Source organism: Grammomys surdaster, unplaced genomic scaffold (assembly GCF_004785775.1).
Source record: "Grammomys surdaster isolate TR1022 unplaced genomic scaffold, NIH_TR_1.0 125834, whole genome shotgun sequence".
NCBI lineage: Eukaryota > Metazoa > Chordata > Mammalia > Rodentia > Muridae > Grammomys > Grammomys surdaster.
The window spans coordinates 3191276-3201290 of record NW_021620662.1 but is presented as its reverse complement, the minus strand read 5'-3'; the positions used below and the strand labels follow the sequence as shown (position 1 = coordinate 3201290).

Here is a 10015-nt window from a genome sequence, read left to right as displayed (position 1 = left end):
TTTCTCTCTCTGTCTCTCTGTCTCTCCCTGTCTCTCTCTGTCTCTCTGTCTCTCTCTGTCTCTCCCTGTCTCTCTCTGTCTCTCTGTCTCTCTGCCCCCCACACACACACATCCTGGATGTCTGGACTATGCTGTATCGTTCGGGTCATCTCCAGTGCTATGTCTATACCACTTACATTTTTTTCTTGGCTTTAATTTTTTCCACATTATCTGTATTGTTAATCCAGACTTCAGATGAATACAAGAGCTATTTCATATTCATGAATTCTCAAAAGAAATGTTTACCACCTCTAGCACTGAGTTTCAAATCAGACAATTTTCTCTGCAGCCCACTGGAGATGAAGTAATTTATTTCTAGTTCATCGTTCAACTGAAACTTTGTGGAATAATTTTATCAGACAAATCCTGGATAGACTTTCAATCCCTAGCCTCTGCCTACCCATAGAAGACGGTGTTCTGGTCTTCTGCACACTGAACACCACAGAGTCATTAAAAGGAAAGCTCACTCAAGATCACTAGGATTTGGCAGATTATCTGGGTCAAGGCTCAGTGCAGTATGCTGCTTAATGTCTCCAGACATGATTTAATTTTTAGCCTCTTTTATTGTTGACCTATTCTTTCAGAGACTGTATATTCACATTTTACAAAGCAGCTGCTTTTGGGAAGGGAGTCTGAGGACCAATGCAGAAACAGATAATTTCCTTTGAGGTTCCTTTCTGTTGTTCTTGATGTTCTGTGGTTGTCTTACTTTGTGTGCATGATATTGAACATCATGAGGAAGTATTACTTAGAAAGTCAAAATTATAGCATGTCATTTTTTCTCATTAGAGTTCTGGATTTTCTCACATACAGATATGGAAAATATTGGCTGCGTGGTTTAAAACTTGATTTCTTAAAAAAGATAAAAATAGCTGACTTAGAGGAAATCTTTAGAGAGAAGCCAAAGTCACTGAATGCCAATGTTTTTATGTTTGGACAGCATCGTATGCTTAGGACTCAAATCGCCCACAGAAGGGAGGGAGCAGGTAGCATCATTTCACACTGAGATCGAAAAAACAAATAGAACTTCCAAGTTCTTTTAACCAAGTAGTTTCTTTTTTGTGAAGAAATGTTTTCAAATAATTTATTAGATATTGTCTATCTAACTATCTATCTACAGTCCATCTATTCTTTATGTGTGGATATGTGTACATGTTCAGGTGTTTGTGTATCTGTGTGTGTAAGTATAAGCAAGTGTCCTACAAACAAGAGGACGTTGGATTCTCTGGCTGTTGTGAGCTATTGCTCACAATCTGAGAGTCATCTCTCCAGCCCATCAAGTTATTTCTATCTCTGGTGTTATATATTTGAAGTAAATTGTAGAATTTGACCAAATCTTCTTTGTTAAGGTAATTAAAGCCAAAATAATTCAGGATAATATATTTCTGGGCCATGAACAGTTTCTTTAAAAAGTTACTACACCCTTGCTATGCCTTAAAAATCTATATAGAAACAGGGAGTTAATATATTAAATGACAGTAATAACCCTTTCATTCTGCACATGTGTAACATCCTTAACAATGTGTGTGGGCATTTAGATAGTCCATATTGCAAATTGGAAGTGCCTTTACCTCTGCTTCATGTATAGCTGATATCTGAGCTCTGCAGAATTCCAGCAGGTAGATGCCACTAGTGTTCTGTGTCTTCCATTGAGACTCGGATGCTCAGAGGGTGCTGTGGCCTGCATCCAGGTGGAACAGGCGTCAGTCCATCCTGTCACAGTGGGAAAATTCAGATGGACAGAGTCCATCTGAGAAAGACGGTCAAGAAGACAACAAAGAAAGAAATTAGGTTTCATTTGTCACCAGTCCACAATTTGTCTAATTTTGTTTTCTCTGAAGCACCAAAATAAAGCAGGCTTCTGTTTTATTATTTAAACAACATCTGTCACGTATCTTGTTGTTTATTTTCTGGAAGGTAATTATAGCAGCACTGAGACACATGTGTGAGTCAACCTTTGGTTACAACGGCCACACGCACAAACACACACGCATGAGTTTCTCAATGAAGACTATAATTTTCTCTAGCCACTGAACCCTAAATAGACATAAAAGAACAGCAATAATGTAAGCATGGCTTTATGATGTATATTTAATCTTATTTTTAAATATTTCAAAAATAGTTTGTATCCACTGTCAGAATCTTCCTGTGAGGAGGTGGAAAATGATACTCTCTTAAAGATATAAGAATACGGAACCCTAGTCTAGTAATAATAATGAATATCATGAAGTAAAATCTGTACAGGGCCATTGGTTCTATATTAGGCTCCACAGACCAAACCAACAGGGAGTCACACATCATGACTCCCTGAACAATATCCAGAGAGAGTTTATGACCTGATCCACAATTTAATTGGCCAGATAATTTTAGCCAAAGTGATAAGGAATTGCCTTTTGCTTTCATCTTTACAAGGAAAGTAGCTTTGAAATGACCCATCACTTTTTCTGGTTCTTCTTTCTTCTACCCCTTTCTCACTATGAAGTCAACTTCTTCTGTTTGCCTCATTCAGAATATTTTAACCATGAGGCATGGCCCAATTCTAGAACCTCAAAAGTCAGTCAGGATCTTTAAATGAAATTTGTGCTAATTTTATCATTTGACAGTGTCCATTGACCGTTTTCTGCATGTCACAGACTTTTATCCATATTCTACCCATATTGACTATTTTGCCCGAATGTAGTGTGTGTTGTGCCCAACTAGAAGGTGAAGCGAGGGGGACTATATAAGGTCATTCAAGCCATTCCTGTCAGCCAAGGCTCTATGGTTTCAAAGACCATGCTCTGCCAGGTGCTTACTCTCTGAGTTGGCTCCCCAGGGCTGCCATAACAAAGTGCCACAGACCAAGTGACCTTAAATAACAGAATGGCACTGACTCACAGTTCTGGAGGCCAAACATCTGAAAGAAAGGTGCTATAGGCTTGATGCCTGCGATGCCTGAAAACTAAGTGTTGTGTTTCCTGGATAGGCTTCAGAGGCTGCTAGCAATTCTTTCCTTCATCCTTATGCTGTCTTCTTTACATCTGAGAATTCTTGGTTCATTTCTTCTTAGAAGAACTCTAGTCATTATTGAGAGCTTACAGTTTCATGCAGAGACTCTATTACAAAAGCCTACTTCAGAGGTTGCAAGTAGATATGTGTTTTGAGAGCAGACCTTTCAACCTATTCTGCTGCCTTTGTAGTGATCTAGTCTTCAGATAGTATAGGACTCTTTGCTCTGTCCTTGCCAAAAATTGTGACTTATTCATTTGATTCTCTCAGGCAAAAGAACAAACACAGGTTAAGGTATTTGAATAGTTGTGGTCTGACTTTAAGAAAGATTTTCCTTTTGGTTGCAGGGAATAAATGTGTTCAGTTGGCTCTATTGGACTTCAGACGTTTTCATGTGACCACATGAAAGCAGAGATGAAGCTTCTGGTTTCTCAGCCTAGTCCACTGGCAGGGTACTGGGGCCTCCCAAGGGCCCACACTCATGCTAACTGCTCACGAGAGTATCTAGGTTTATAAAGTTAGAGAGAATGTTAAAGTACTTTTAAAATATTAACTTTAATGGACACAGTGTAAACCCATAAAGAATATAGGTAATAGAACCATCCATGAGAGTAAGACAAGTAGGAAATGCACACGTATCTAAGACCAGGTTACATAAAATTGCCAGTTTATTGAGGAAGTAGGATATGCTAGTATGAGAAGGGCCATTATGGCCTCCTCCAGAATTCATCTTTGTGACTTGGTAGGCAAGTTGTGAGGACAAATGGGTCCCTGGTTGGTTCTTTAGCTCAATTTCTTATGTACTTGTTTCCACAGGGTTTTATAGAATATTGATTTTCCTCTGATTGCCTCATCTTTTTCTGTATGCATAAAGTTTTAAATCAATTACTCACCATAAATGATCATATATTTGTGCTACACTGAATTATTCATCTGACCCTATAGTCCTTGGCATGGAGGGAAGAGAGCTAGTCTTGTGGCACAGAGCTCATGTATATCAGGCCTGTGATACGCTATGTTTGCACACGCTGTTTGTTTGAGCCTCATAGCATATGTGCACACTACGTCGTGTCATTCTGCAGTTTGTTTATAAATAGATTCAGAAGGTTTATGAGACTGTTCAAGGCCAACTCTGACTTGACAGAATAGGGATCTGAAGGCAGTTGTATCTGAGTCTAAGAATCTGTCTCCGTGGTCTTTTATTATTCCATGAACTCTAAAGAATGGATGTCTTGCCCTGCTTCTATGAATCAGCTCCCCATATGGAAAATGTCTAAGATGCCAGGCCTATGGGAGAGTCTGTTTCTGTTAAGATTTAATCAAAATCATTCATGAGTAGGCCTAGTGCTGAGAACATAAAATTAGCATATAGAATCAGAAATCTAACATTCATAGCATTTGAAGGCAGGGATTAAAAAAAATCACAAACTTCATTCAATTGCTGAGAGCAAGAGAAAGATGAGTGTTTGAAAACTCAGAGAGTGAACTCATGCTCTGAGCTTACCAGAGTAGTTAAGCCAGCCATGTAGCTTTCACAGAAAAATCTCCCATAAACCATCTTAAGCAAGTTCACAAGATTTGGACTCCTGCGAATCTCAGGTCAGACAATTTCCTCAAGAATCAAGGTATGCTGACTGTCTGGTTTTGTAACACAAACTGCAATGTACTATGGTTCAATATTCCCTCTGGTTAAATATTCCAAGTGGGTGGGAAAGGTTTTAAAATACACATGGTTAAGATTTGATATGGGGAACCTCTTTAATGAGTGCCTAGGAGTAATGTGACAACAATGTTTCTATCAGCATTATACTTATACCATAACTGTAGTTTTGCTACTGCTATGAACCTTAACATGATGCAAGGCAAACGTTTTGGAGATAGAGGTTTGCTTAAGCAGTTGTGATCCATAAGTCACTGGGAAGGAATGAATGAGCTGGGCACAATGTTGTTTTCTTTCTGATTGTGCACGCCATGCGATCAACTGCTTCATTCACTTTCTGTCCCCACTTCCCTGCCCGATGGTACCTTGAATTATGTATTTTATCTCCCAATACAAAAGTAACTAAGGCAGCATTCTAAGGGGAAAAAAAGAGACAAAATCCAAGTTTCTCTGCCATAACAGGGTGTAAGAATAAGATAGATGACTGCAGATTTGCCAAGAAAGCATTGATCAGTTTGGGGGGGGGGTCTGTGTTGCCTTGGTCTTTAGCTTTCCAACCTCTAGATCCATGAGAAATCAATTTTCTATTGTTCAAGCCTCCTGGGATGTGTAATTTCTGCTGTAGCAACTCATACCTACTAATGCATCTTCTTTTTGTAACCTTTCGACTAGTCACAGTTGAAAAGAGGAAGGTTTGAGGTTTGCTCATGGTTTGAGGCCACATCCATCAGGGTGGGAAAGGAATGGTGTTAGGGTTGCTCCAGCTGCGGCAGCAGGATCTCAAGACTGCTTGCTCCTTTCTACGTGGGACAGGTAGCAAGGGAAAGGCTGGTAACTGAGAACTGAAACCGAAGGCCAGCCTTCCTGAGATCCACTTTTCCCATTTAAGCTCCATTTCCCAATGGTTCTACAACCTTTCGGACAGTACCAGACTTGAACAATGAAGTAATTTATAGCTTATTATTTTGAAAACTATACCAAAACCAGATTGGAAGTATTTGTAGTAAAACCCTGTGGAATGAGTCTTGTGTGCTTTGGCAGACCATCAAAGAAAGATGAAACATTTTATACCTTGAACTGGTATAGTTTTATGTATCACTTGTAACACAATAAACCTGGAGGGAAAAGAAAATAGATATACTGTCTGATTATATTAATTTTCAGAGAGACTTAGGAAGAAGGAATTAAAATTGTTGAAAAGCATTCATTCATTCATTCATTCATTCATTCGTTCATTCATTCATTTGGGGATATTATTCCATGTATCTCAGGCTGGTTTCTAACACCCTAGGTGCTCTTCTGGTTCCATTTCTCTTGCTGTGATAAAAAAAAAAATACCAAAAGCAACCTGGTGAGAGAATTTATTTGGCCTATGGTTCTCAGTTACAGTCCACTCTGACAGAGAAGTCGGAGCAGGGATTGGAGGCACTTAGTCACATCACATCCAATAACAGATAGAGATAAATGTATGCACTCTCAGTGCTCAGCCAACTTTCTCTACTCTTAATATTTTGGGGCCTCCACACTTGGGAATGGTGCTGCCCACTTTCAGGCTGAGCCTTTTCACATCAGTTAAGACCATTCTTCAAAGACATGCCCATAGTTCAGCCTGGTCTAGCTACTCCTTCACCAATGTTCTCTTCCTCCGTGATTTGAAGTTGTATCAAGTTGACAAAGCTAACCACCACAGTAGCTGAGATTAACTTTGAACTTCTGATTCTTAGGATCCTGACTTCTGGGTAGGCTGTGAACACCCTATACATGTATCAGCTCCACGTTAGAGAAGTGAGTCCTCTACCCCATTACTCTCATTATCTGGCATTGTTGATACAATAGTAAGAAAAGGGCAACACAAATTCTTCTGATGAGGTGACATGCCCCTAAAATGTCTAGTGGTTAAACTCTAGGAAATTATTTCTTGGAAGATTCTGGACATCATTTACAAACATGTTAAAATGCCTTGTTGCAAAATAAATGTGTCAATTCAAATTTTCCAGTGAAGCACCCAGTAGGATGCGAAGACATTTCTTACAAGGAATTGATTGACTCGTGCCATTATAGGGGCTGGCAGGTTCCAAGATTTGAGGTGTGTCAGCTCTTATATTCTATCCAGGCCTTCAACTAATTGGAGAAAAACCCATCTTCATTCCAGAGAAAAAACAATCGTATTCTGTCTTTGGTTTTGAATGGTCATCTCATCCCCAAACACTGTTTGATACATGCTCAGAATATTGTAGGATAAAATCGGGAAACCAGAGACCCAGTCAAGTGGACACATAAAATTAAACATGACACAGTAGATTCTCTAGACCAGGTACCGCCATCAGTACTCATTGCTTATTGCCAATTGGTTGGTTCTTTGTTTTCCTACCCAGGGATTATTTATTTAACATCAACTCTCAGCCATTTGGAAGCTGCTACCCTTTTTCTGATGGTCTGTGCTCGAGATGGTGGCGGGCTCACAGCTGCCACTAATGCTGATGTCACCATCCACGTCATGCAGACCACACTGGCTCCTGCGGAATTTGAAAGGGCCAAGTACACCTTCTCAGTTTATGAAGACGTGCCAGAAGACACTCTCGTTGGAACAGTGAAGGCAAGAGAGTCCTTGAGTAAGTGCTGAATTTTTAACACTGTCCCAAAGTCCATGACTGTATATTTTCCTGTTTTAGCGGGCCATATAGACTTAAGTATTTCCTTCAGTCCATGCTAAATAAATGAGAAAACACACCCCTTGGCCTGCTTATTGTATTTTCAATGTTGTTTCCACCTATCTTACAAGAAAAGAATAGGTAGTTTTAAAAGAATGCTTAATACAGTACATAATAATTATGGAGTATAAGGTATATGTATTTTAATATTTCTAATAAAAATACATCTTACTATATTTCATAACTACTACCTTTATACTTTATGTGGCTTTCCAGCTAACTGTCACCATCTCAGTTTTACTATATAGTGAGTTACAGGGTGATTTAACTTAAATGTATCCTATTTAACCATTCCCTTTTTGGTACCAGTTTGAATGATTTAAGATTTGGTGCTGGTATAAATGGTAATTGAGCAGGTATTCCTGCCTGGCTCCCTTGCCATGTGTAGTGGTAACTCTTCAGGACAAGTCTGGAAAGTGAACTCCTTTTCTAAGAGCGGGTTCTTCTTGTCCTTTCTCATCGTCCTCTTTCCCCCTCTGCGGAGGGTATCTGTCATTCTGAAGGTGGATATTATAGAAAAAAATACCAACACAAATTTAACGTGGCTTCCTCCAAAAAGATGTCTAAATTATTTTCTTAATGTGGTTCTCTTACCTAATGCAAGAAAGGTGAAGAAAGCAATGACTTCCTTGCTCATTGTCCACCAGCCGTTCCCTTTGGTCACTAAGAAGGGTGTAAGCCCTGTGTCGCACCAGTCTTTGTGAATGGGCGGAGACTTCACTGTGTTCTTCTCTACGATGGGACGTACGCTGTTTTCAGAAGACACTATTTTAGCATGTGTTGTTTGTACGCTCTCTTTTCAGATTCCTCAGAACCAATCACATATCGGATTTCCTCTGGGGATCTGGAAGGAAAGTTCTCCATTCACAGATGGCTGGGCAGTATCCGCACTCTGAAGCCTCTGGACCATGAAGCACAGCCCATGGTTGTCCTCACGGTTCAGGCACAGCTTGGCAACTCCCCAGCCTGCAGCAGTACGGAAGTGAATATAACGGTGATGGATGTCAATGACAACCGCCCTGAGTTTCCCACCGCCTCAGATGAGATTAGGATCTCCCAGACCACTCCTCCTGGTACAGCCTTGTACCTTGCACGTGCACATGATAGAGACAGTGGGCTGAATGGGCTGGTCCGGTACAGCATGGCAAGCCCCCAACCAAGCGAGTTCAGCATGGACCATGGTCGTGGAGTGCTGTACCTTAGGGAGAGTCTGAGAGGCCAGGAAGACTTCAGGCTGACTCTCATGGCTAAGGACCAAGGTGTTCCTCCCCAGGCATCCCAGTTGGTACTCACAGTAGTTATTGAACGCCAAGAACGAATCCCAGCCGTGGCTTTTGAAAATTTGGTCTATCAAGTAGAAGTTAGTGAGTCTCTCCCACTGACGACTCAAATCCTGCAGGTACAGACCTACCCACTGTATCCGTGGCACTCAGGCTCGAAGATCAAATACTCCCTGGATGTCAGCGTGGACTCTGCAGTGTTTGGAATCCACCCTCACACAGGGTGGATTTATCTAAGGCGACAGCTAGACTATGAATCTACAGAGACATACAAGTTTAGAGTGTTTGCGCAAACCCGAGGGGACGGATTGCTGCAGAATGTGAGCACTTCGGTGATAGTTCATGTTTTGGATGAGAATGACCACTCCCCAGCTTTCCTGCAGAACAAGGTGTTTCTGAATGTTGAGGAGAGCCCTATCCCCCTAGGGGTGATAGGCAAAATGACAGCCATTGATGCTGACTCTGGGAAGAATGGGCAACTCTCATATTTCCTTTTGACCAATGGAAAATTCTTCAAGATGAATCCTAACACAGGTAGCTTTTTGCATCGTTCATCCATATTTTTTAAAAATCAGAATTAAAAAAAACCTCAAATCTTTAGATATAGCTTTAGCACAAGTAAATTTTAAGCTTTGGTTTTAGCACATAGTATTTTATGAGAGTGCTGTGATTTTAAAATGAAGTTCACATTGAGAAGAGTCTCACCTATCCTGATTCTGTCTCCCTCAACCCCATCATATTCTGCCAGTGCAGGCCCAGACTGTAAAATGTTTCAGTCAAAGATGGGCTGCATGCTAGACAGTGGTACCATGTCATTTTAATGGTGTTGACAATTGTCATGTACCCCTCTACCCTGTCTTTACTGTCTCTGTTTAGATAGTTTAGAAGCATGGGTACTCCTCTATGTTATAGTTGCCTTCTGTATTCAGTACAGTGCCTGGATGCTCAAGTTCATTGCCCAAGAGCAATAGTGTGTGGCAGAGGTGTATTATGGAGCCTTACCCAGATAGGTTTGTGCAGGTATACTCCATTATGCTCACAGTGAGGAAACTGGTCAGTGATATGTTCTCAGAATGTATCCTGACCCATAAGCAATTTGTGATTGGTTGCCACCTTATACTACTCCAGAGGCACCAGACTTAGACATCGCAAGTCCTGTGCAAAGATTTGTTTGGGGTGCCTCACTTGGGAGTCCTCACCATAAGTCCTGTGTGAAGGTTTATTTGGGTTCCTCTCTTGGGAGGCCTCACCTTAAGTCCTGTGTGAAAGTTTGTTTGGGTGCCTCTCTTTGAGGGCCTCACCATAAGTCCTCTGTGAATGTTTGTTTGGGTGCCTCT

The 10015-nt window shown here is 40.8% G+C and overlaps 1 protein-coding gene across 1 annotated transcript in view; it reads left to right on the top strand.

The window, feature by feature from the left end:
* The window catches only part of Dchs2 (dachsous cadherin-related 2), a 203670-nt gene that overhangs the window by 124674 nt on the left and 68981 nt on the right, over positions 1–10015 (top strand). The window contains exons 4-5 of the mRNA XM_028789503.1: positions 7063–7299; positions 8202–9212. Of these exons, the coding sequence (XP_028645336.1) occupies positions 7063–7299; positions 8202–9212 (1248 nt within the window). The remainder of the gene's footprint in view (positions 1–7062; positions 7300–8201; positions 9213–10015) is intronic.